The sequence below is a fragment of the Podarcis bocagei genome (genome assembly GCF_964188305.1).
Source record: "Podarcis bocagei genome assembly, chromosome: 4".
Lineage (NCBI taxonomy): Eukaryota > Metazoa > Chordata > Lepidosauria > Squamata > Lacertidae > Podarcis > Podarcis bocagei.
In genome coordinates, this window is record NC_138128.1 from 37,356,867 (window position 1) to 37,383,780 (window position 26,914).

At 44.7% G+C, this 26,914-nt stretch overlaps 1 protein-coding gene across 4 annotated transcripts in view; it reads left to right on the plus strand.

Moving 5' to 3' along the window:
• CROCC2 (ciliary rootlet coiled-coil, rootletin family member 2) overlaps positions 1 to 26,914 on the plus strand; it is an 85,253-nt gene that overhangs the window by 24,450 nt on the left and 33,889 nt on the right. For all 4 annotated transcript variants that reach the window (XM_081192482.1, XM_081192481.1, XM_081192483.1 and 1 more), the window contains 14 exons: positions 143 to 239; positions 439 to 528; positions 1,628 to 1,843; positions 2,546 to 2,745; positions 4,173 to 4,355; positions 4,745 to 4,889; positions 7,441 to 7,587; positions 9,677 to 9,907; positions 11,692 to 11,885; positions 12,425 to 12,552; positions 13,381 to 13,550; positions 15,867 to 16,046; positions 16,835 to 16,969; positions 25,977 to 26,120. In XM_081192482.1, the coding sequence (XP_081048608.1) occupies positions 143 to 239; positions 439 to 528; positions 1,628 to 1,843; positions 2,546 to 2,745; positions 4,173 to 4,355; positions 4,745 to 4,889; positions 7,441 to 7,587; positions 9,677 to 9,907; positions 11,692 to 11,885; positions 12,425 to 12,552; positions 13,381 to 13,550; positions 15,867 to 16,046; positions 16,835 to 16,969; positions 25,977 to 26,120 (2,260 nt within the window). The remainder of the gene's footprint in view (positions 1 to 142; positions 240 to 438; positions 529 to 1,627; positions 1,844 to 2,545; positions 2,746 to 4,172; positions 4,356 to 4,744; positions 4,890 to 7,440; positions 7,588 to 9,676; positions 9,908 to 11,691; positions 11,886 to 12,424; positions 12,553 to 13,380; positions 13,551 to 15,866; positions 16,047 to 16,834; positions 16,970 to 25,976; positions 26,121 to 26,914) is intronic.

Genomic DNA, 26,914 nt, shown 5'->3' on the forward strand with positions numbered 1-26,914 from the left:
AGCCTCTGACCATGTATCTTTTTAATGTGATGTGTGAATTGGTGGCTTAATGATCCCAAGAGTATGACGAATTGAGTCTTTTGAGGTCATATGTTTTCACTCCTGATCAATCTGCCACCTATGTCTGGTTTGTGTCTTACAGGATTGCAGAGTTGACCACGTTAGGAGATAAACTTAAAGAACAGAACGCAAAGAAAGAGAAGACCATCTCTGCCCTAAAAATGGACATTCAGAAATTGGTATACGTACCCACAAACCCCCTTTCTGTCACTCTCCCAGGCAAATACACATAGCCTTACCGAAATATACATCCTCACAAAAATGCATGGCCTAATACATACACACTGGCTTGCACTGCCACACACACCTGCCTTCTCATACTTTCTGTGCCCTTTCCCCATGTCCATTTCTGAGAAACTGCTTGTCTTTGAACACTAGGAGGCCAGTAAGACTGGAGATCTAGAAGAGGTGAAGGACCTGAAAGAAGAAATCGAATATTTGCAACATAGCTTGAACAGCATCACAAAGGTGTGCGAAACTTTTCCCTACCCTGTAATCCAGTTAAATTGCTATATATACATTCACAAGACGACTCTGACTCACTCTGTGTAATTTGATGGTAGACATCTAACTTGAGTAGAAATTGATGCTCGATTCACTAGGAAGTTCTTACACAAGCCCAGCTGAAATTAAAGGGCGCTATAGTGAGAGAGTAAACGAGTATAGTAAAAGAGTATAGTAAAAGAGAGTATAGTAAAAGCCATGGTTATCCCAGTAGTGATGTATGGAAGTGAGAGCTGGACCATAAAGAAGGCTGATCACCGAAGAATTGATGCTTTTGAATTATGGTGCTGGAGGAGACTCTTGAGAGTCCCATGGACTGCAAGAAGATCAAACCTCTCCATTCTGAAGGAAATCAGCCCTGAGCGCTCACTGGAAGGACAGATCGTGAAGCTGAGGCTCCAATACTTTGGCCACCTCATGAGAAGAGAAGACTCCCTGGAAAAGACCCTGATGTTGGGAAAGATGGAGGGCACAAGGAGAAGGGGACGACAGAGAATGAGATGGTTGGATGGTGTTCTTGAAGCTACCAGCATGAGTTTGATCAAACTGCGGGAGGCAGTGGAGGACAGAAGTGCCTGGCGTGCTCTGGTCCATGGGGTCACGAAGAGTCGGACACGACTAAACGACTAAACAACAACATAGTGAGAGAGAAACCTATAGAACACCATCTGCTTTCTCTCTCACCACCACTATTTGTTGGTGGTACTCACCATCCTCCATTCGGCTTCTGGACATGCATCAGTGGTAGGCAGTCTGCAGCCATTTTGAACTTGAGCTAAGTTTGTTTTCCATCATTGGTGGCTGCCAGCAGTGTTAACTTACCCCAAATGTAAAGTCTCTACGCATAGACACAAACTTCTAGCCCGATCCAGACCCACTAAATCTCATAGACCTGTGATGGAATCTGCCAGGCCTCTTTAGCAGTCTCTTCTTACAACCATATTCTCACAGAGTTAGTGTGGGGGATGTGGGGAACCCACTTAGTTCAACCCCAGTCTCATTATGTTATAATAACTTGTGATGGATTTGACTGGCATTCACTTCCTCTCAACCCTCCTCCTAGCTGGCTTTGTCTGAATCCAAGAGCACAGGACTCGGTTCCTTGGAAAGCACAAGAACCTCGTCAGAGGAAGACACCCTATGGCAGACCTCCCCTCTGCGCTCCAGCTCTCCCCACCGCCGGCGGGTATCACCATCCCGGGCACACCCTTCATCACTTCAGAATGCAGCACTGCAAGCAGTTCGTGCTGCTATCCAGAAATCACAGCAGCATGAACAGGTTTGGATATCCTGAGTTTACAGTTATAAATCTTAGAGAGAGAGTACAGTGATACAGTCATCTAATGCTTCTACCTCACAGTTATTTCAAAATATGTATAAAACTGTAAATTTCACAGAGTATTGCAACCAGGAGGCGCTGCAACAATGGCCTCCCAGCTGCAGCGTCACTGCTGCTGTTTACTGGGAGGGGCGAGACAGTGAGGTTGGTGCTGTGCAGGTGCACCAAATCTGGCACTTTTGCTGCTTCACCCACACTGCCCTGACCTTGCTGGATTTCGCCAAGAGAAATTGGCAGCTCCTTCTGCCACCCCCTGGAGCTCTTGGTGTACCTGATGCCACAGGAACTCTCCGCACCCCCACCCCCCCAATCCTGGCCTGTGTCAGGGCAACAGCTGCAACACCCTTTTGCACCCACTCTTAGTGTCCATATCCCTCATGGATGCAGGCAGAGCCAAATGATGGAGCTCAGGAAACCAGCAATGCCTCTTCTGCACATTTTGGGTTTGCCTAAACCACAGATTTCTGTATTTATTTACAAAATCCGGCTTCCCTGGCTATAGAGACTCAGCTCCTCAGCGTCAGTGAAGGTGTTGATTGCAGCACTTGCCCACCTGTTAAATGGGGTATCCCCCCCTGTGCATATTGTGTTGTATGATGTGGAAGGGGCTTCCTGCTTGCTCCCTCTTTTTTTAATGAACAGGAGTTGCGTGTGCAGCTGGAGTCTTGCCAGGATGCCCTGGGAACTGTCAAGAAGCAGCTCGCTGACTGCCAGCAGGAAGCGCAGGCAGCAAAACAGCGGCTGCAGGAAGAGAGGCAGGAATGTGAAGAGCTGACCCGGTCACTGGAGGATTGCAGGAGGGAACTGCAACGCTGGAAAGCCTCAGTGGAGGTGCTCGGAAGGTGAAGGAGGGAGCCTTCAGATCTGTTAATGCTTTTGAGTGGCATGGCTCTGACTCAGTCCTTCAGGTGGTTAAGTAGATTGTGACCTTCAGATAAGTGTCTCAGAAAGGAAGCCATCGCCCTCTGTAGTGACGCGTCAGTGACTGGAAACTCCCGATGCCACGCATCCCTTCACATCTGAGGACGGTCCACAGCTCAGAGATAAGAGCATTTAGCTCTTGGCATCTCCTAAAGAGCCACTGCCAGTCAGCGTAGACCAGCCTCTGCCAACCTGGTCCCCTCCAGATGTTTTGAATAGCAACTCCCATCAGCACCAGCCAGCACATCTGGAGGTGCCACAATGGTGAAAGCTGGTGTGTGTATATTATACTGAACTAAATAGGCCAGCTATGTGACTCAATATAAGGCAGCCTCCTGTGCTTACCTAAGGGCAGCACATTCATGATACAGTTTGACTTGGGTTGGTGGGTGGATGAGGAATATTGAACAACTCACTTTTCCATAGTAACATAAAGGGGTCTCTTGTTTTGATGATGTGATTTCACACCTCTGCACCCATTTCTGTTGTGGTCGTCAGCCAAAGAGATGTAAAGTGATTCTTAAAGTGTTGATGAAACAATGTCTTTGGGAAGAACATGCATCAGCATTCGTTGCTGCCAAAGGTTATCAAATGCCTCCCCCCACTAGCCCCAACAGTATTACAGCGGTGTTATTTATCTTGGACGCATATGAAAGGGTATCTGTGAAATTAATTTGTCCTAGGAAGGTCATTGGGTAGCATAGAGTGGCACCTGCCTATTGTTCCTTGTTGGGGATTTAAAAGAAGAACTTTTGACAGCTTCCCCCTCCTTGCCCCTGTTTAAATTATTTGAAGGATTCACTAAATCAGCCTTCCCCTACCTGGTGCCCTCCAGATATTTCTGGACTACAACTGGTTGGGGAAAGCTGCACTAAGTTGTACGAGGGGTGTACAAATACAGTGGATGGATAGATGGACAGATGAAAAGGCAGACAGACAGGTAGGTTGATAGAGGTATTTTTGCTGCAGATACATTTCACGTTACAGCATAATTGGGTCTGAATTGCAGCATTCGGTACTCCTGGCTTTTGGCAGAGGGTTTGAATAGATGGCTTTTAGTTGTTTTGCACTTCCTTTCTATGATTTTGTCCCCTGCCTCTGGGAAACTTTTTTTTTCCTGTTCAAGGCCTTTGGTGGGGCAGGATTAATTGCCTTCCTCCTGCCTGCCCCTTCTCTGCAAGAAAGTAAGCCCACCTACTTGCAAAAGAGAAGTGGTGGTTGGTCATTAAAATCTTGTGGAGGAAGCAGAGCATGTATTTCTACCCCAAGAAAAACTGGGGCCTGTTTTCAGGGTGCATTATCTTGATCCCCAGGTTGCTCATATTTTGTCTGTTTTTTCACTCCCCAGAGAGAAGGAGGCCGCAGAAATGGCAGTGGAAAGCCTGAATCAGCAGCTCGATTCCTCCCATCTGGAGGTGGAGCGGCTGAAGACTATGAATGGAGAGCTGCAGAGACAGCGAAAACTCCTGGAAGAACAGAAGGAGGATGTCATTAAGGAAAGGGAGAGAACGAAGAAGGAGCTGGAGCGGGGGTGAGGTGCTGCAGTTGTGTCCCTAGTGCTTTGATGCACAAGGCAATCCTGCTCTCTGTGCTGGTCTTCAAAGACATGGCAGGACTTTCCCAGATTCTCACACTTGGGCAGATAGATAGCCTTTGCTAATAATGTTGGGCGTAGTTTGTGTGAATTATCAGCGCTGCAAGTCATGATAGCTGTATTCTGCCTCAGAAGCAGTGAGCCTCTGCGTGCCAGTTGTCGGGGAACAAGAAGGATGTGGTCATGAAAGATAGCTGTAATAATGGAAATAAAAAATTGAACGCCAATGACATTAATTGGCATCCCAAAGTGTATCGGCACAATGAGTTAAGCGTAATCTGGCTTGGTTGGTGCAAGTCATAGTTAGACCTTTTCTTCTTCCTCAGGCAAAGATCCCTGGAGCAGCTTGAGGAAAGGATGTCTGCCCTGAAGAAAGAGCTGGTGACAGTCAAGGAGACTTTGAACCAAGCCATGCTGGAGAAGGATATGCTAGAGAGTGCGAAGGAAGGCTTGAGCGGAGCCCTTTCCAAAGTAAGGGTGGCCAGAAGGCACATTCCATATGCCAAATAACTCTCCTCCTGTCTGTTGCCCTAACTGAGGATATTGTCCTCTCCCTTTATGTTTCTAACTATTGCTGACATGGCCCCCCATACCCCCAGCATCTATTTGCTTTTCTAGGAAAACAAAATCTTGGCTTTTCTATATGTGAAGTAATTACATATAGCATTGTAAAAGCTATAAAAGGATTTTATCACGCATAGTCTTGTGTAGTCAGATGGGAAAGGAAGCCAATTAAAGAAAAGAGGCGACAGCCTTAAGAACAAAGTATGGGATTGTCCAAAGTCAAGGATAGGAACAGGCAGCAGCTAAGTCCAGAGGTTGTGCAAAAGCAGGACTCGACTGGCAGCAAGTACAGAGACTTGGGAGACAAAGGTACAAAGCACAAGTTGTAAAACATTTACTGTTTTTGTATGTTTCTTGTTTAGCCACCTTGAACTTTTCAGGAAATGTGTTTTTAATCATCGTTAATTCAGTTTATCAGCTACCCCATAATAAGAGTTACCTGGGCAACATGCAAAGTAATAATAACAGCAGCTTAGTGCAACTGGTAGCCTGTCGCTGACCACTTCTAGTACCAGGGAGTCTGGAGGGAGAGGCTAGTATTGTCCCACCAGGCTAAGGCCATAGATCTGTAATGGTTGGGTTCCAAGGTTTTATGGAAAAGCCCCTTGCCAAAAGTCTTGGGAGCTTGGTTTATTGCAAAGCCATGCCAGGCAGAAAGGCACAGTGCCCTTTTACTCTGGAAAATGTCACCAAATATTTGCTTTCCGCGTGGGCTTCTATTAGTGCCTGGTATGGAGGAAGGGGAAAGAGAATGAATGTAAAATCATAGCTGCTGTATCTTGATAGCCAGTGCTGACAGTTGACCGTGAATCCCAGAGGCTGAGCCAGGAGGGCAGCATTACTGAGTCTGAGACAGTCCAGCACTCTAGAAGAACCAAATTTCATTCCTGACAGCTTTGGTCCCTTATGTTTTAAGGGGAAAGCAGAACTGTGGGTGAGGTGCCATTGCATGTCATCACATCATCAGGACTTGATATTTGAAAACAGTAAACTGTGTGCTAAGTTTAATCTCTTTTCTTGGAAATAATGTGCCTGCCAAGGCCATGGTCCAATAAAGTGTTAGGGCAGGCCCTGAATGAGTAACTATTTTGGTAAAACACTCTTGTGAACACTGCCCTAGCAGCTCAGATTGGCTCTGCTGAAGTGAGTAGCAGATCTCTTTGCCACCCACACTTTGGCTAGAATGAACTTTCAGGGGGGAAACTATATTTTCCTAACATAATATTGCCTGGTTATGTAATGGACTTGATCTTAAAGAGAAAAATAGTGTTAACTTTTGTATGCACAAATGCTAAGGATTCCCTCTTCCCTTTTTTAGTTTCAGGGTGTGGTTTTTTTGGTTTTTTAAAGGCACTGATTGGTATTAAATTGAGTGTGGAATGGACAAATAGAGCCTTTTAAAAAAGTTTGGCACAGGCCACATACAGATACAGATACAGATACAAAGAAAAAACCTCAAGGATAGATTTTTAAACACACACAGTAATAATAATAAATGTTCAAATGTGGCAAAAGAGAGGAGGTCCTCAGACCACTACATAATGGATATTGGGTATTTATTCTTTCAGGTTTGAAGTCTAAGTCTCTTGGCCATAAAGGCTTAAAACATTCGCTTTTGTTTTCCTGCTATTAATCCCCAAGCTGTAGTAATATAGTTTAAAAGTACCTGAATATATGCAAATATCAAATATTTTGACCATGCAAAATTTACATGGACAGCAACTTCAGACCAAAAATAATATATCTCACTGGACGTGCCCACATCATATGCCTCAACAAGGCCCTTTTAGCATTAAGCTTCCAGCATCTATCTGGATTGGACCGTGTCTTCCTGTACAACTGTTGTGGAGACTAGTATTCATGAAACAACTTTTTTTTTTTTTTTTGGCAGGCTCAGGCTCAATTTCAAATCTAGAGAAACTTTCAGGACAAATTCTAAAGCAGTTTTCCATTGTTTGGGTTTTATAACACATTCTAATTACCTATTCCACAACTCTCCCAAGTTCCTAAAATCTACTTTATGAAGATCCAATAAGCATTTATAAGCAGCATTCATGGATTTAGCTTTCTGAGAAGATCCAATAATTTGATCTAACCATTTAGGAGATTCTGAAGCACCCAAGCCACACAGTCCACAAATAGACACCAACAGATGCAATTGAAGATGCTGCCATTCAGCACTCAGTAAATGATATTTAAACAGCAATATAAAAGACTACAACCAAAATGCCGTCCAGCTGATTTAATGTATAAATTCCACAACCGACCCAGTTCTTCCACGGAAAAGGCTGCCTATCTATCGTCAAATCTGGATTACCCCATAAAGTTAATTAGGCATGAGTTTATGGATCTCTGTTCCCTAAAGCATAGCTTCTCATTTGAGGCACCATTGCTATGCCTTGAAGGGGAAGCAGCCTGGAGTTGGAAGTGAAATTCAGTATCTCAATTTCCTCCTCAGGTTAAAGCCACTAATGCTAACCTTGAGCTCTCCATACACAAGATGAAATCGGAAGAAGCTGTGCTGAGAGACTCGTTAGCCAAGATGGGTGCTCTTAACGAAGGGCTGGCTCATGACAAAGTCAGCCTCAACCGCATAATTCTACAGGTAACAAAGACAGCCAGGATGTAGCAGAGGGTGTAGCTGAGTATAGCCGCTGCTTATGTGAGCATGTAGGCACAGATGGCCCTACCATTGGGCAAGTGGAGTCAACTACCTCTGGCAGAGGATTTGAGCCAGCTTTAATTGTGGTGGAGGATGAGATAACAGATTGTACCCCTGGTATAGCAATCACCTTAAGGGCTACAAACAGCATGATGGAAATGATCTATCAGAGCCCAAGATTGAAAATTATCACTTCTAGTTGTGTTTGGAAGATGGTAGGAAACCTTCGAGTAGTGCTGTCTCTGCCTTATGACAGAATGAGAGTTAAACTAAAGGAGAATATAAATGAATCTCTCATTAGTGTAAAATGTTAAAAACAGCTGTCTACAAGGTGTGGGGAGGAGTAGGGATCTTGAATTGGGACTTTGTTGCTGGGAGAGGATCTGTTACCCTCTCATCCCCATTCACAATGCCAACATACCTGTGAAAACTCCCTGAAGCTATTGTTTATCCTGTGAGTATAGCGTTTTTGTATGATACTGTACATTTTCCCTAATAGGGCAAACAGCAACTGGGGAAGGGGGGTGATCATCAGGAAAACAGCGTATGTGTTGGAGAGAGCTAATTCTCTCCTCCCTTAGTACCAGGGTCCCAGTCCAACACACACACACACACCACCATCACTTTCTACAAAAGTGTAAAAATATGGAAGATCCAATAATGGACTTCTGTTGTCTCATCTTCTTTGGCCCTGTCAGATGCAAATTCGAAAACAAAATACAACTGCCCTGAGTCCTAGTCTAAGCTTTTTTTTATCCTAAAACTGTTTGCCTGTCAGTCCCTGAGTGTCCCTTGCTCAGAGCAAACAAAGCTCTCCTCAGTGGTTTCGCTGGCTGCCAAAATGCACACTTTCCTGTCAGCCTCTTTAAACCCATGGTGTGCCAGAAAGCTTTCGGCCTCATGAGCACCATCATCCCTGCAGGGCTTGTAACCGCCAAGAGCTTGTAACTTGCAGTGAGGCCTGAAATGGGGGGGACTCAAGAGTGCTCACACACTCCACAGCTTATGCCAACAGCATTTATAACTTCCGGAAGCCTTCAAGCATGCTATTGCTGCCTAATGGAAGCTTGTAAGCTGCCTACAACAAGCACATGGGAAAATTCACCCAAGCACTGCTATCGTAGCCTTCAAGACTGTGCCCTCATTGAAGCGCCTGCTCCGTTTGGGGAGAAAGTAAAGCAAAACCTTTCCTGTCACCATTGACTTGTGCAAGTGGGGGGCGGGGGCGGGTAAGGAAGGGAAGCAAAAGAAAACCTAAGGAAAATCCGGAGTCCAGAATTACCCCCAAAGTTTCTGTATGGTTGAAACTGTGAATCAGAAACTGAGCTGGTTTAAGTGGATCTACTTTACTAGAAGGTCCTTTTGATTACAGTGCTTAAATATGTCCCCTGGAGTACAGTATTTGAGCGAAACCAGGCCCAAACAGAGGGAGCAGAATGAGAACTGATGGTAGGAGGTTTGGTTCAATCTAGATGTGCTTTTAATGGGCTGAATCCAATTAATGTGCATATTTTTAAAATTGTGAATAGCAACCGAAGACACACACACACACACATACTGCAGAGAATGGGGAGGCATCCTTCCTTCTTCAAACAGCAGCTTGGGAAGCCAATTTTCATTTAGACTACAAGTGGAGAAGGATAAACCCTTCCCACATCTTGTGGTCTCACTGCTGATTGCCCCTCTTCCCCTGCCCCGCGACTGTCGTTTAGGTTTTCTAAAATGTGTTAATTGCACTCACACAATTTATGTCACATTTAGGCCTTGTTTGCATGTCACCTCAAACAATAATTAAACTAAACTTATGGTTTAAAGGTGAATGCTGGTGCACACTGCTGAAACTGCAGGCAGTTTGCTCCACTCCACTCCTTCTGTTGGCACATAAATCCAGGGGTCGTGTGTGAAAGTGCCATAAGGATGTATCCTCGTTCCCTTTCCGCCAAGGCTAGCCCACCTTTTGTTTTCCTGCTGGATCATCTCCCCCCGCCCCTTCTAGAGCCTGCAAACCCCCGTCTTTCCTCTTGTTGTGCAGCTTGAAGAGGAGAAGAGCAGGCTTTCAAATAGGAAGCGGGAGCTGGAACAAGAGCAAGCCGGTTGGCGTGAGCAGCTGGCGCACTTGGAGCAAGAACTGATGCGCACGAGGGCAGAGAAGCAGGGGCTGGAACAGAGCTGCAAGGCCTCAGAAGAGAAGCAGGAGAGACTGGAAGGGGAAGTGGCCTCGCTCCACAGGGAAAGAATCCAGTTTCAGGACCAAATAATGCAGGTATGAAACAGAGGGCAGAACACAGTACCTTTTCATTGCCTCAGGATACAGTAAGGATGTGAATAAGAGAGGACTTGGGATAATTTTTGTCTTCCTGGTTGAGTACTCTGCTGGGGAGGGGACAAATGGGGCATGATAGATCACGAAGTCTTTTCTGTTGCAGCCAAACATGAGATTTGGAGTAATTTATGTGAATTACAAAAACTTGGCCCTTCGGTTGCTTTCCTGGTTGCAAAAGTTGTGGGAAGTGGGAGTGCATCACTTGGCATTCCCCACCCCCCACCCCGCAACCCCAATGATTGCTAACATATTGGTTTGGCAGGTTTGATCTGCTGGAAATGCGGAGGTTTGATGTGTTGAAAGCATTATACAGTATTGCATTTCAGTTGCCAATTTTGCTCTGATCACAGTAGAGATATAACTTGTTCTCGAGCATTATTGTCCTTGGATCTGTTACTCCGATATAAAAAGACTTTTATAAATAAATATAAGAATATAATATGAGAAAGGTTCCAGTGAGAAACGCCACTTGTTGATTCAGATGGTTGTTCATAATAACTAGGTTGGCCCTGACACAAGAGCGCATCTTGGCGATACACTCGGCAAAGCTTCTGCAATACAGTTGATCCAAACAAACCGTTTTGGGATCCCTGTCCAGCAGAACCACTGAGTTCAGAGGCTGTCCTAAGCACACGCAGCACAAGGAGGACAGACGGCTGGTAGTTTAATTCTTTATTGACAAAGCACACACTTGCGGTAGTCCCTAAGGTGCACAGAGAACACACACACACTTCTGCTGACTTCAGTAGCTGGCATCCCCTCCCCAGGCTGGTGTTCTGAGCTGGACTGGTCGAGCAACAGCATAACCACACCTCCACCTGACCTTAAGGACCGGCATCTGATGGGCTGAGCACAAGCAACCTGCGACTTCTCATACACTCCTGCCCTTGCTCCAGCCCCAGTTCCTGACCTGTGTCCTTCACCCCCTCCCCTCTCTCTGTGGTGGAGGGTGGGGTGATTAAAATAAAATAAAAAATCAATCCTCCTGTCAGACACCTGAAAGGAGGGGCCAATTCCGGAGCAAAACACAAAAGCTCCGCCCACCAGATGCCAGGCATTCTACTATTCAAATTAGGCCCCTGTGTTTTTTAAACACAGTGTCCTTCTGCTCAGACTCTTCCCTCCCTCCAGCCCTGAGTGCTGCCTCACAGGAGGCACCAAACCCCATAAATCGCTGTCCCCTTCCCCTGGGGCAGCCTCTGACCCTGTGGCATCTGCCATGCACTCCTCAGCACCCTGCCAGTCCCTGACAGAGGCACAGCTCTGCCAAACTACTGCCCTTAAGAGGAGTGGTTTATATCCGGGATGGAAAGCTGGTGGCTCTCCATACATTGTTGGATGACAACTCCTCAGCCATCGTCTTTGACCACTGAGCGGAAGGACTGTAGCTCAATGGTCCAGCTACTATGTTGCATGCAGAAGACCTCAGGTTCAGGCCCCAGCATCTCCAGGTCAGTATGGGAGAGAGAACACTCTCTGAAATCCTGAAAAGCTTCTGCCAGTCAGTGTAGGCAGTCCTGAGCCTGATGGATCAGTGTTCTGACTCAGTAGAAGGAGGTTTCTTATGTTCCATGCTGCCCAGGGCTGATAGTAGTTGAAGTCTAACAACACTTGGAGGAGCCTCCCCGCCACCCCAGTTTACAGGGTTGTGGAGCCAGGATCCTAATTAGGCTCTTAATTTCCTGCTCTTACTCTCTCATACACTTCCCTCTGCTTTTTGCCAGCTGAACAGCCAGAAGCAAACTCTAGGTGAGCAGCTGGCCCAGAGCCACCGAGAGATGGAGATGCAAGCAGACTCCTTGCTCCGTACGCTGCAGGAGAAGGAAGACATGGCTAAGGAAAAGGCACAGGTGGTTGTGGAGCTCACTGCGCTGGAGAGGCACAGGAAGTTGTTAACAGAGGAGGCAGATGCTCTCAGGTAATGCCCCTATGAAACAACTGGTGGTCTCCTGAAGACAGGCTTGCAAATTAACTTAAGGGAGGGGTGGCATGAGGCAAAGTCATGCAACCTAAGCCAGGTAAGCCTTGCTTCCCCCCTGTTTTAAAGCATAAGCCTGTGGATATGCTTCACTTGTACACCATACCATAGTTCATAACAGGCTCTGTGTCTTGGTTTCAGCCTTGCTCTTTGTTTCAGTCAAATATATATATTTCCTTTTCCCTTCTGACCTGTCCAGGCAGCAACTGCCTATGCCCCTCAGTTCAGTGCTTCTGCGCTAAATGAGAAGCATGGGAAGCTAGCTAAGTGTAAACCTGAAGGCAGGTGCCCTTTTATTTGTTGCACATTTCCTTATCTCTAGACTTCCTGTGGATGAGCAGGGGTGGCAGAGTACCTGTGGTGGATGGGGATCATTGGTGCCAACAAGCTTTCTGGGGTAGTGGATAAATAGATGCCTGTAGAATCCAGGCATTGACAGCTTAATTGACTGGCCTTGATTATTTCCTGATGTGCTTTAGAGTGGAGAAGGAGTCCCTGGAAACCAGCCTTTTTGAGGCACAAGAACTGGCAGCACAGCTGGAAGCTCGCAAGGAACAACTAGAAGGAGAGAACCAAGGCATCAAGCTTGCCAGAAAGGCTCTTCAAGGTATAGTACACACATTATTCAGTCTGATTCAAAACTCCATGGAATCTTCCCTTTAAATTATTAAGGTGCGCACAAACCATACATTGAAAGCACATGGCTTCCCCCAAAGAATTCTGGGAACTAGTTTGTTAAGAGTGTTGGGAAGCATAGCTCTGTAATAGGTAAAATACAGTTCCTAGGAGTCTTTGACGGACATGTGCTTTAAACGTATGGTATGTATACAGCCATTGTTAAGTGGTTGAGATACCACTGAAAGTGCCCAATATTTTTTTTTAAAAAAAAACCATCTCACCTGTTATCTGACTATACCTGACTATACCTGACTATACAGGCAGCCCTGTTCAGGGAAGTTTTTAATGTGTGACATTTTAATGTATTCTTAATCTTTGTTGGAAGCCTCCCAGAGTGCCTGGGGAAACCCAGCCAGATGGGTGGGGTACAAATACTAAATGATGATGATGATGGTGATATAACTGGTTATTGGTGACACACATTCAAATTACCATTTAACATAATTTTGCATTAAGATCAGCCAGTGAACAGGTTCCCAGACTTACTTGTTTTATCCTCTCTTTTTGTGATGGCTTACAACTTGGTTAAAACCACATATATAAAGCCAGATGCAATAAAACATATCAGTGCAAAAATACAATTTATAAAAATGATATTTTATAAAAAGCAGTGTGGGGGCAAGAGACTTTTAAAGCCGCTTTCTTAAGAAATGCTTGCTGAATTGTGCCCTCTGTTGAAGAAACCATTTGTTGTCACTGCCTATACTGAAGAGTTGCCCAAGGATCTGTCCTGGATTGTGTTTGTTTTCTTTCATAGTGGAATTGGGGAAAGCCCAGCATGAACTTGAGCTTCGGGAAACCACATTGAGGCGAGAAATAGAGATGTTGAAGCTCCAGATAACTGAGGAGCAACAAGGGTTCCAACAGGTCATAAAGAACCAGAAGCTGGGTTTTGAGGAGGACCTTGAGCGCCTCAGAAAAGAGAAGGTCAGTGCTGAAGACTCCTAACCCTTATGCAGCCAAATTCTTCAGTCCACGGTCAGTGATGGTTGAAATGAGCGAAAGCTGAGTACTAGAAAATTGCCATGTCCACTAACCAAATCCAGTTCTAGTGTTCAATAGTAAGTCACTTTCATTGTCGTTAGAGCAATAAGAGGGTTCTGGGTGACTCCAGATTGTTATTATTTTGTGGGAGGGACTTGAATGCATACTGGATATTTAGGTATGGACCATTCAAGTAGATTAAAGTGCTCTGTCAACCTGTCTGATGATTGCTGTTTGCCCGCTCCAGCCTAGTTATGTAGCAGCTCCCAACATGCCAATGTTAATATAATAATAATAATAATAATAATAATAATAATAATAATAATAATAATAATAATAATAATAATACGGTGGTAGTGGTGAAGCTAGCAACCACTGGTGCTGAGAGAGACTGTATAACTGTTCTTTCTCCTCTATACTGTGAGTTGTTGTGGTATCAAGACTACTTGAGATGATAGGAGCTGATTTCCAAGCACATCACAAGTTGTATACATATATTGAATGAGTTGTGAAGAACACTCATGTGGTATAAATTGTGAATGCTTCCTTCATAATACATGTTAATAAGGAGTAGCTCTTTTCCTAGTAATAACAGTGTTGAGCAGTGGTGTAGTATAATGGCTGGTACTTGAATAGGGAAACGTAGTTTCAAATCTGTCCTCAGCTATGACAATGTGCTAGTCATTATATCTCAGCCTAAACTACCTGAAAGGGTTCTTGTGAGAATATAAAGGGAAGGGAAACTGCATGTACACTAGCCTGAGGTCCTTTAAGAAATGATGAAATGTGTTAATAATAATACTTAACATTTATTAGGGAGGTGCAGGTGGCGCTCTGGTTTAAACCACTGAGCCTCTTGGACTTGCCAATCAGAAGGTCGGTGGTTTGAATCCGCAGAGTGAGCTCTCGTTGCTCTTTCCCAGCTTCTGCCAACCTAGCAGTTTGAAAGCACACTGGTGCAAGTAGATAAATAGGTACCGCTGTGGTGGGATGGTAAACGGCATTTCTGTGCACTCTGGCACTTCTCATGGTGTCCCATTGTGCCAGAAGCGGTTTAGTCATGCTGGCCACATGACACGGAAAGCTGTCTGTAGACAAACGCTGGCTCCCTCAGCCTGAAAGTGAGATGAGCGCTGCACCCTGTTGTTGCCTTTGAGTGGACTTAACCATCCGGGGGTCCTTTACCTTCATCTTACATTTATATGCAGCACTCTGTGTACCTGTATATAGTCAGCTATGATTTCTACATAGGTATGGCCTTTATACCTGTCAAATATACATGTGTATTAAATGATTTAAACTGGATTCTAATTACAGGATGTACCACATTTGGGTGGTTTCCTTTTCCCTGGAGTCCTGATAGTCTCTGTCATGGTTTCTTTGAACTGCTTTGAATATGTTTGAGACTGGAACTCTGAGGCAGGCACTGGAGATAGGGATTTGGTTGCAAGGAACCTGTTTGTGTTCAACACCAATAGGAGCATTGCTAGGTACTTAAAAGACCCAGGGCAAAAGGCTACAGACACAACTCTGCATAACATGTGAATATGCTAATATATATGTACAGATGCAAATGTAGAATTTAAATGTCACAGTAGGAAAGCCAACAAATTTCCAGTCAAAATAAGCCCAGATAAATTGTTCCATTAATTTGCATCCTAGCCCCAATCACCCCAAATCAGTTCCTTTTCATTTCTCCCAATTAATTTCCCAGCACATCCCGCTCCAAATTACTTCAATTCCCATTCAATTCCCCCTCTTCTCTAGATAATTTATTCCCACAAAATTAAATAATATCCTGCTCAGTTAACCAAGATCACTCCTGTTCAATTTCTCCCAAATTCACTATCTACCAGAAACACTCAATAAACTTAGAAAAAAAATTTGGGGGTCTGTGCCCCGTGATCCCATTCTTGCAACACCCCTGGATACTAGTGTTATGTACTGAGTTGAATAGGATCCAAAATGCAGCAGTCTGATTGGTCCTAGAACAATGCAGCAGTATGATTGGTCTGCAGGAGCCACCCAATCCAGCTCCAGATGGAAGTGAATCCACAACCTGATTGGCCTACAGGAGAATCCCGGAATTAGCCAATCACGTGCAGCCCATTGTGTAAATAATGTATATAAAGCAGATACTTTGGGGGAACTTTCATTCCTCCTCACCACTATGAGCTGAATAAAGAGCATGAAATCCACTCTCGACTCCGAGTATATTTCAGTTAGTTTACCTGATAACTTCCTGCTCTGCTGACACAGGAGGCCCTGCATCTGGCATTGATTGAGCAGAAAGACGAGGCTGTGCATCATCTTCAGCAAGAGAGGGAAGAACTGGCATCCAAGCATGAAGCTGAAAAAAGGGAGTTCATGGAGGAGATCCTCTCTTTGCAGCAGAACCGGGATGAAAGCCTCCTCCTGTTAGAGAATGAAAAACAGAAGGTGAGGAGAGAGTAACGTTAGTCGGAAGGAAGCTACCTGCTTTCAAGCCATGGTTTGGCTTAGCGTGAGGTATGAACTAGGCCACTGTCTGTGTAACACTACTGCCACAACCATTGCACCCAGCCAGCATGGATAATGGTTAGGTGTAATGGGTATGAGTTACTCGTGCGTAAACTGGTGCCTTTCTCGGTTAATTTGCCTTGTTAAAACTTTCTGACTGCGCAGCCCCTTCTCATGGTGGCTGCCTCAGTCACTGGCAGAATCTGTCAGTGGGCGTTTCTTGAGCCTCTTCCAACATAAAAGTTGTTTGACACCCAGTCTCCTCCTCCTCTCACTGCGCGGGAGTCTTCTGCGCAGGGAAGGCGTGGGTAGCGGAGGACCTGGGCTCTCCTCACTGATGTCCAGAGAAGAGTCCTGGAGCCCTCTCTCCAATTCCCCCGTCTGCCTCCCTTTATCCCCGGTGTTGCGCTGATTGGCTTCCCCCTCTACTGAGCTGTTTCTCCCCCTGCTGCTGGGTCCTTCGCCAGCATCATCTGGGAGCCTCCCCTTCGCCTCTCGCTCCGATGTCAGTTCCCTGACATTAGGGTTGGTTGGAGTTGGGAACAGGAGCCTAAAGGATCACATATGTTTCCCTCTTGAGCCCATGTATTTTATTTCTTGCTATGAGCCATCCTTAGGACTCATGTTATAGGGTGCCCAACAAATGCTAATAATAAATAATAATAATGTAATTTCCAGGGCATTATGAATATTGTTTACATATGTGAGGGTTTCCTTTCTACCTCCAGGCTTTGTCCAAGAAGGAAGCAGAGAAGAATATCCTTTTAGAAAAGCTCAGTGAGTCACAACGCGAACTCACAGTTGCCAGGTCAGAGTTTGACCGGGTGAAGCTGGAAGCTCTGAACCGCCAGGAGCAAGACAAGGTGAACTCTGGGCTTTGTGATTTTTTTCCCATGGCAGGGAATGCAAATATTGAAATGCCTAGCAAGATAGTGGTAGCGTACTGCCATCTCCTGAAGCTCCTAACTCAGCCTATGTTCAACTGACAATTAAGAGAAGGAATGAAACATACCTGCGGGAAAATAAAAAAAAAAATGTGTTAACTTCTAACAGAAATATAAACAGATAAGGGGAAGTGGAACTTTATTGGGTCATAAGCAACACTTTGTAGTTTAACATGCAGCACTGCAAGGAACCCAGAAATAGATTACCACGTCTCTTTTCCCTCAGCTGGAGCTCTGTTGTTATTAGGGATGTTGGAGAATGTTGATGAAAACAGATGCAGGATTAAAATTACTGATGTTTGCTCCTTTACCCCATGCCTGGAACAGAAATCAACCCCACAAATACCATCAGTATTCACTGTTGTTGCTTTCAATCTACAAATGATATGTAATTAATTATGTCAAACCTTCCCCACCCCATTCTCATTCTGTTTTCTTTGCATTGGAGTGTGGTAAACTAACATAATTACAATGTAATTTACATCATTGGCATAATTATTTTTTGTAAATTATGTAAGTTACATTATTTTGCCATAGTGAACAGTGAGACAAGTAACATAGTTTTTGGCAGAAGGCAAACTGTAGTGGAGTGGAAAAAGTGCTACATGTGATGGATTCAGAGTGGAACAGAAGACGAGGCCTTATTACATCCTTAATTATCATATTCCTCCAAGGTCTCAACTCTGAAACACCCGTTAGCTTATGCAAGACATGACACTTACTTTCGCAGACAGTGTGGAGAATGGCATATATTGTCATTACTGTTACCAGTTTCTCAGCCACAGTGAGACAGCTCTGTTTATGCTTTGGTTTGCTAAAGGAACGCTCTACCCCATTTCCGCAGTGGTTAAACACTTTATTATTGTATACAGTGGAACCTTGGTTCTCGAATGGCTTAGTTGATGAACAAATCAGCTGCCGAACACCAAAAACCCGAAAGTAAGTGTTCCGGTTTTCAAACATTTTTCGGAAGCCAAACATCCAATGTGGCTGTTGGCTATTGTTTCGGAGGAACCTGTGCCAATCAAAGCCACGCCTTGGTTTTCGAACATTTCAGGAGTCGAATGGACTTCTGAAATGGATTAAGTTCGAGAACCAAGGTTCCACTGTATATGGTCCTTCTGTGGTCAGAGGGTCCACCGTTTATTACCATTTATGTATAGCAGGGATGTCCAACATGTCAATCGCGATCTACTGGTCGATCCCTGCGAGGATTTGGTAGATCGCAGTTGATCACCAGCCTCCTTCCAGCCCCGCCCCCTCTCCCTGCGCCGGCCTCAGGGAAGCCGGAGTTTAGAAATGGAGGCTGTTATCTGGCCAGCAGTTGTAAGGTTAGTGGCTGCTTCTGTTCCTCCCTCCCTCAGAAGAGCTGCCAAAAAGTCCCTGACTGCCTAAAAAACATGTCATCTCCCCTCCTTAAAAAAAGCTTGGCAACTTTGACCTGAACCCCTAGATCACTGCCAGATTTTAATTTTGAAAGTAGATCTCTCAGGAGTCCCCCCCCCCGATGTATAGGGTAGGCACCATCATTGAGGATGAGCAAAGGAAACTATACACACACACACACATCAATCCAACTGTGGGGTTACTAGGAATGAAGACTTCCACTATGCATCTCCCCGTAAAGAGTTGTGAATGTTATTTGCAGTGCTGAGAAGCCAGGTTGGCCTATTCTGCTGTGCTGGCCACTACTGGTGGTGTCTATCTTCTTTGTCCGAATCTCATGAGAAGCCTTTTAGGGGAAGTGGATCTCCCTCCATATCAGGCTAGAACAGGACAGCAGGATTGCTATGTTAATGTTAATGTTAATGTTAATGTTAATGTTAATGTTAATGAGGCGCAGAATAGTTTCTTGGGCACACTGTAGAATAAGGGGGAGGCTAAGCCTTGAGAAGGGTCCACTTCGGCCAGGAAAACATCACGAGCAAAAAGATTTTTTCACCACCTTCCTAATCCCATTCAGAGGCATCCACAGCTGCCTTTAACATTAGGGCTTTTTTAATGTGGGAAATCTGATCATAGATATCCCACCATCTTATCTAGTTGTGCCCTCATTTTCCTTTCTCTTTTTTTAAAAAAAGAAATCTACAAGAGGAGATAGTTTTGAAGATGTGATGCTATCTACCCCAGTTGCTTCTGAGAAATTTGCAAAATAAAACAGCTGGTGCAGACTACCCCCGTTGTTGAGGGACATAGGAGCCTTGGAGCATCAGATTACAGCTGCATCTAACTCAGTATATTGTCTGCGATGACCAACTGCACTTCTTCAGGGTTTCAGACAAGAGCCTTTCCCAGTCCTACCCGGAGAAGCTGAGGTTTGAACCTGGAGCGTTCTGCCTGAATGGCATGTGCTCTGTGCCTGAGCTGCAGCCCTTTCATTCACGTACTGAAACTCTGTACGTGAGTTTCTCTGGAAGGAGGGGGTGACCACTGGAGTTGCTGTATTGCCCACGATTTGTTTGACTCTGGCTTGCCCTCTCTCTCTCCACAATTTGTTTCCATAATGCACCACAAGATTTCCCCCTCCCCCTTTTCTTTTTTTTAATAGCTCAACGTGGGATTGTTTGGTTCTGCCTTTAAATAAAAAACACATTGGCAATATTAGCCGGGGCCCTATCGTATCTCTGGAGAGATCAGTTCACAAGCTCACAAGGCACGGCCTCCTAAGACCGAGCAAACAAATAGCACAACAAGGGTGAGAAACCCCCACCAGAACAAATTTGAAAAGCATTTCAGCTGGAAAGATTGACTGGGAACCAAAGGGAAGCCAGCTTTAAAACAAATAATTTCCCCAAAGGACTGTAAACAATAGCCCCACCCCAAACTTGTAGAGCAGCACAGAATGACAGGAATGGATGTGACCTGCCCTATCGCTGGGATTTATTGGCAATCTCTACCGTTCTGGTCCACCATCTCTAACCCGCCCTTGCGTCTGCTCACTCAACGGAACAGCTCTGAGCTGCACCGATGACTGTGATCCCTCTAAGACAGTGAGATTATGACTGATACAGTAAGCCGTTTTCTGGAGGGTCGTGCATGACAGGGAGATTCTTCCAAGCTGGGACAGAGTAGGGCGAGGCAGTGAATCCATGCCAGACCTTTCTCCCTAGGGGCAGGGGATGTTGCAATTCATAGCTGGAAGCTGCATGGCTGTGTTCCATGCATGGTCCGATCTCTCTCCTCCTTGGAGAAGCTTGTGTGTGGCTTGCAACGCAGTGAGCAAGTTTCTGGCACCAGAAGAAAAGATCTTGCCCAAGAGCTTCTCATTTCCTGGAGCTCCCCCTCCCTGAATCCCCATCGGAGTTCCCTTCGGCCTAGATGGCAAAACAGAGCCTCACAAACTCAGCAAGGGAAGCAGGAATATCCTTGTTCCACTCTGGGAACAGCAGTCCCTGCCAGTGGCTCCCCCCACCCCCCACAAGACAAGAGTGTAGGGATTTTGTCTTATTATTTCTACTTTTGCCAATTCTGTAGTAATCCTCTACTTCCCTGTTGCCTGAATCCCATTTTTAAAAAGAAGAGTGGACAATCACATTTTGGTGGGCCCAAAAGGTAGGCAGGTCTAGGAAGGAAGGAAGGAAGGAAGGAAGGAAGGAAGGACTTCCCTGTTGTAGATGGATATTACGTTCATTTGGGATTGTATGCTCCTCATCTAGTCTGAATACTAATAGTAAAAGAAAATAAAAATAAAGGAGACTAACCAATCTTGGTCATTCAATTCCATCTGGAGTCCAGAAGTCTCTATGTTGGGCTACCAAACTCACCCCTCTGTTTGTTTAACAGCTGTGTCAGTGAAGTACAGAAATCTAACCTTTTGTTGTTTAATTTCATTGTACACAGGTTGTACATTGACAATAAAAGTATTAGCATTGATGCTCCTATGTGCCTCATGCCTTATAATCACATCAGAAGCATTCTTATGAGCATCTTCCTCGAGGACTTCTAGACTGATGTCCTTTTGTCTCTTTCCAGCTCCACTTCTCCCATGATATACTATGCCTTTTATGATTTAATCAGCAAAGACCCTTGTAGCTCCATGGAGACTAGCCCATTTATTGTGGCTTATGCCAGGACACACTTTAGCTGAAACAATAAAATAAACCTGCTAGTCTTTAAGGTGCCCCAAGGCACTCTGCTGTGTTTCCTGTAACAAGTAACATAGCTTCCTAGCTAGAATTTGTCCTTTCCAATTAGTTACTAGAAGAGGTCCCAAGTCTAGAAACAGTTTGTTTCATCGCCTACCATATGTGCAGTATCAGAATCAAGATGAGCAGTGGCATTTCCTTATGCCTTCTCACAACAAATATTGTGGTAGAGTTGGCAAGCCGCACCCATTTTATAAATCAGATAAGTGAGCTTGAGAAAGTGTAGCTTGCCTAAAAATGTCAGGTAAGGACATGGTGCTCACCTGGAATTTGAACCCCCAAATACCCATGGCCTATATGAAGTGGGTTTGTTTTTGGTTTAACTCTACTGTATATTATGGGGTTTTTATGTTAGGCAGATTGGTTTGCCTTGGAAATGGCTTAGCTGAAGGGTCCAGAGTAGAGTCTTACCTTTGTAGCCTATATCCTGCAGCCAGGATTGGGCCAAAGTTTTGGAGTACTGCTGCTTTGGTAGCACTAGAGGGCACTCAGTATCCATAAGTCAATCCCCTACCTTTTCAGAAAAACCCAATATGAGAATAGATATAAAAATATGAAAAATGTATAAGTGTAAGCCCACTGCACAATGATCCAGGAAACCATTGTGACAATTCATGTTATCAAGGAAGCAGGGAACATGGACAATATTTAACCAGGGGTATAGACAGGCCGAAGGTCCAGATTGGTCAGGGTTTTTTCTTTAATCTGCAGAGCAAGAACATTTTATTTATTTATTTTGCTAGGTATGTTTGAATAATTAAAAACATTTTGCAGGAAATTTGGGGTGAGAGTAAGGAGATAGCCTTTGTAAAGTCTAGTAAACATTTAGAGAAGGAAAACACTGTGGCTCGTGCATTAAGCAATGTTAATATATTTGAACAATAGTTGTAATAGAAGATTCCTATTCATTAAATGAAGAGAACAAGTCATTAGATGCAAGGCCAGCATCAGTCACTGGGCATTTTAGCTGTTGCTACCACTTCACAGGAAGGTCTATTGCTCTGTGTTGCAGCACATACTTTGCATGGAGAAGATCCCAGATTCAGTTCCAGAGAACTGTAGCCAGAAACATCCTAGAAACCTACTACAGTGGCAGGGATGAAGCTAGAGGTGTCCCTAGGCTCCCTCATGCCCCTGGCAAGCAGCTGTTTCGGTGCCCCCCTCCTGAAGAAAATAACTTTCCTGCTTGCCTTTGTGCCATGATGCAAGAAGGATGGGAAGCTTCTGCGTTTGATCTTGCTGTAACAGCAGCGCCACATCGCCACACATATTTAAGTCATACATTCCATACTCTGATAGGTGATTTTTGTGGGGGGAGGCAGGCCTGCACCCCTGGCATGGGCCAGTTTCACCAACCCCCTAGGTACAGCTCTGGACAAAGCACAGCTGCTTATTCCACAGCACTAATCTCCTGGGGTGCTATTTGTCAATCCGCTGCATGTCAAATAAATAGGCTATTTTCAGGCAGGGGTGGGGCAGGAGACTCCACAAAATCAGTTAAGCAGAAGAAGCAATCGTTGGCATCAGCCTGCATAGCTAAGGGTTAAACTGCCTGTTTCATTTTGAAAAAAATGGCAAAGTCCCTTGACCAATCCTAATGCTACAGAATAGTGAGTGAATGTTAAACAAAGCAGAAGGGGGTGAGGAAAAAGCTCTCTTGATATTGAAGCCATAATGTATTTGTTGGTCAAAGACACTCTCTCTCTCTCTCATCTTAGAATACCTGCACTTCAGAATTAACCACTATGCTCCTGCACCGATAAATAATTTCTGATCTGGGATAAGCCAGCTTCTTGTGTTTCTGCACATAACACACTTCCTTTTGGGTGGAGATTCGTTCACACTTTCTCTTAGCTGGTTTGTGGCAGCAACACATTGTGGGGAATGCATCCCTGATGCTGCTCAGGAATAAGCAAGAAAGCATGTCTTCTAGTGCCCGTAACTAATGCTTAGATGTGCAGCTACTGCTCTAAACCGAGAGCTGACACTTACATGACTCTTCTGGAGCCTGAATGGGAGACAAAGGAGAGAAGTGGGTACAGTATTTTAATTGGCAACCAAGTTCCAAATTGTCCAGTATCGGTCCCACTTAGATGTGGTCAACAGCTATAGCATTGCGTTTAACCAAGAAGGGTTCCATGGATATTGCAGGTGCCACCTCTGCCTCCATCCAAGGGATCTGAAACAAGGCTGCTTTTAGCTGAAATGGGAGTCAGGCCTTACTATTCATATACAGCAATTGTGGCTCACAGTAGAGTGCATAGGGTGGTATTCAGTGAAGGACTTGTCCAGGCTTCTTTTTTGTGTTGTGTTTCTAGGCACAGATCCACACTTTAAAGCGCTCAAGACCTGCACCTAGAAAGCGCAAGACAAAAGGTGTGTGGCTGAGCCCTTAGCTTTACTCAGAGTAAACCCATTGAAATAAATGGACCTGACATAGTCATGTTCAATATTTCAGTGGGTCTACCCTGAGTAAAACTTAGTTGAATACCATCCATAATCCATCCCTCATCACCCCATTTATCATCCTAGAAATACTTTCTTACCTGATATTGAGAGTAGCTATATTGTATCTTCCTTTGAACACATCTCTTGTGCAAAGTCATTGTTTACACAAGCCATGCCTTAAGTTAATTTTCTGCTGCCATTATGTCATGACGTGCTGTTTCTTTTTGAACTTCCACCTTCACAGGATGCAGCCTATCAGCTCAGTTCCAAAGATTCCCAGAAAAAGCATGACTGGTTTCATCCCAGAGAGGAGCCATAGCTCATTGATAAAGTAGATGCTTTGAATGCAAAAGGTTTTAGGTTCAGTCCCTGGCATATTCAGTTAAAAGGGATCAGGCTGCAAGTGGTGGGAAAGTTCTATGCTGGAGATCCAAGAGCCACTGCCACATGGAGTAGATACTAGGCCAGAATGAACAAATGGGAATCTGCCTTATAGGTCAGACTACATTCCTCTCTCTCTCTCTCTCTCTCTCTCTCTCTCTCTTTCTCGTTTCCACTAAAACTGATCTGAGATTGTACACCATTTCCTTAAAGCTCAGCTTATTTCTTACCGTAAGGTTGCAACAGCAAAAGATTGGTCTCCTGCTGCTGACCATTTCCTAACTTCCATGAAATGGTTTGGCTGTGCTTTCCTGTATCTCCTCTCTCTCTCATGCCAAGGAGGTCATTTCCCATAAAAGAGACAAATGTTCCAATTAACAGTCTTTTACTAGATGACTAATTTTCATGTCACAGTTCTGTTGGTTTTGTGTGTGGCACTGGAAAGGAAGAAATACACAAACCATGAATTATAGCAGGCAGGGTGTTTTTGCGTTTCCCTGTTATTGACCCCCTACCTACTCCAGTCCACTCACTACACCATAAATTCATGAAGTCAGTTCTGCCTATTGAAGTCTTGAATGTTTCCCCTATCTTTTTAATTTTGTTATTTCAAAATAATTTATTCATTATTATTTCAATGGGTATAGTTTTACAGATACAGAGTTGAGGCTGTAGACCCTTGGTTGTTCTGCCAAAGAGAGATAAGGGCCTATTCACAAATCCTTCTGCTGGAGCTGAACCTGCTCAAACGCTGCTTGTTTTCAGTTTGCCATCAGAACATACTCATGTCCTACCATAGTCCTGTTGAGACTCAAAGCCATTGCTAGTATCCATAATTTTGTCCAGGGAGTTTCTTGTATTAAGGCAGGGTGGCCTGGATGATTTAATAGGTCACTTTCCATCTTGGCATGCTATGAGTCTATAAAACTTGTAGAATCACTGACTGTCACAGGCAGGGGAGGGAAAACCCTAAAAGAATATTAAACTTATGGAGGACACCTTACAGTGTCTTGCAACATTATATGGGTGAAGATATTGGCAAGTGTTTTTGGCTTAGAGTGAGGAACAAGATCAACTCTTTTCTTGTTGCTTAGGGAAGAACCAGTTGTCCCTACCAGTGATGGGTGCTGAACTAAAGCTGCTTTTTTAAAATGTCTTTGTAAAGATAGTTGCATGGGCTGGTAAACTTTGCAAACAGTGTTGTTGTCAGCCCAAAAGCTCTGCTACAATATCTGTCTAGCTATTTCTAGATATAGAATCAGAGAATTGTAGAATTGGAAGGGACCCCAAGGGTGAAGCAGTCCAACTCCCCACAATGCAAGAATCTCAGCTGAAGCATCCATGACTTTTCTACATTTGGCCAACTTTCTCTTTGCTTAATTTGAATGCTTTGTTTTGCGTGATCAATTGGATTTCCTATTCACTTACATTGGGGTTGGGATTACATTTCCTCCTGGGCAGAAAAACTGCCCTGCAAAGCTTAGAATGGTCTCAGCCCCATGAGAGAGAACAGGCTTTGCAAGCAGAAGACCCCAGGTTAAACACCTGCCATCTTCATGTAGGGCTGGAAAAGACTGCTGCCTAAAACCCTCAAGAACTGCTTGTCAGTCAGTGTGCACAATACTAAACTAGGTGGATCAGTATTTGACTCGACATAAGGCAGCTTCCAATGTTCCTAAATGACTTTCCACTGGGGTTTTGAATCAGTCCGGGAGGGAGGCAAATGTACTTCAGATACAAAATGCCTTGTCACCCTGTAAAGGCATCTAACTTGTTCCCGGACTAGCAAATTTCAGATAACCTGCAGTGCAACCCTAGAATTGAGCTTTATGAGGAAACGGTTGTGAGAGCCAGTCCTTCGACTGCCGGTGTCTCCATATTCTGGAACTTTACAGAACACATAGAACAAAGTGGCACATACCATGCTTGATTCTGTGATTTCTTCATTACAGAACACAGTTGCCAGCATCACCAGTGAGCTACGGACCTTCCAGGCACAGTTTGAGGACGCAATGGCTGCCCACCAGAAGGAGGCAAAGCGCTTAAATGAACACATAAAGGAACTGGCAAGAGAGAAGGAGCTTGTTGGGAGGGAGGTATGTTTGGGTTCTTGGCTGGGTCTTCTTTCTGTGGGAGGATTCTCTGTCCCTGTTCAATATGGTCCAATAAGTGATCTATGTATCTCTTTGTCAGCAGATAAGTGTTTGCCCCAGTTCAAGCCATCCGTGAATAAGTTGGTCGCAATGGAAGCATTTCCCCTCTCTGCTGAAAGAGCAGGCAGTAGCTTTGAAATCTGAGGTCTTCTCCTATGGAAATCAGGAGTGCTAAATTATGGCAGAATCGGCCAGACTTAACACTTGAGCAGGGCTTCAGCGTTGAAGGCAGTATGACTGAAGCAAAGCTGCCTGTTGGGTACAAACTCATATCACTTCCATACCTAGAAAGACAAGTTTTGTTAGCTTTGGAAACCTCAAAACCTATTTGGCCAGTGAAGACCATGGGACAGAATGAAGGAGAAGCATTGGTGCTTGTACTCTGTCACTTTCCATTCTCTACTTAGCAATCCTCCTTTTGTAACCTAGAATTGGATTGGATAGCTGTGAATTAGGAAGAACAGGCAGTGACCCCAGCAAGTCAGTGCCCTTTCTAATAATGGCGTGCTATAGGTTAAATTGCAAGCAGGGATCCCTGCCCACCCCGTTGCACCCCCCTTTTCCTAACACACATCTCCGGGTGGTGACTCTTGGGGGTGGAACAATATCTGCAGCTCTGGAAAACATCCCCAGGTGGAAACCCTCACCCACTGCCAGATGCTTTCTGAGCTCTTGTTCTCTACAAACACAGTACATCAGAACAAGAGAATGACCCCCAGCCCGAAAAGACTGGGGTG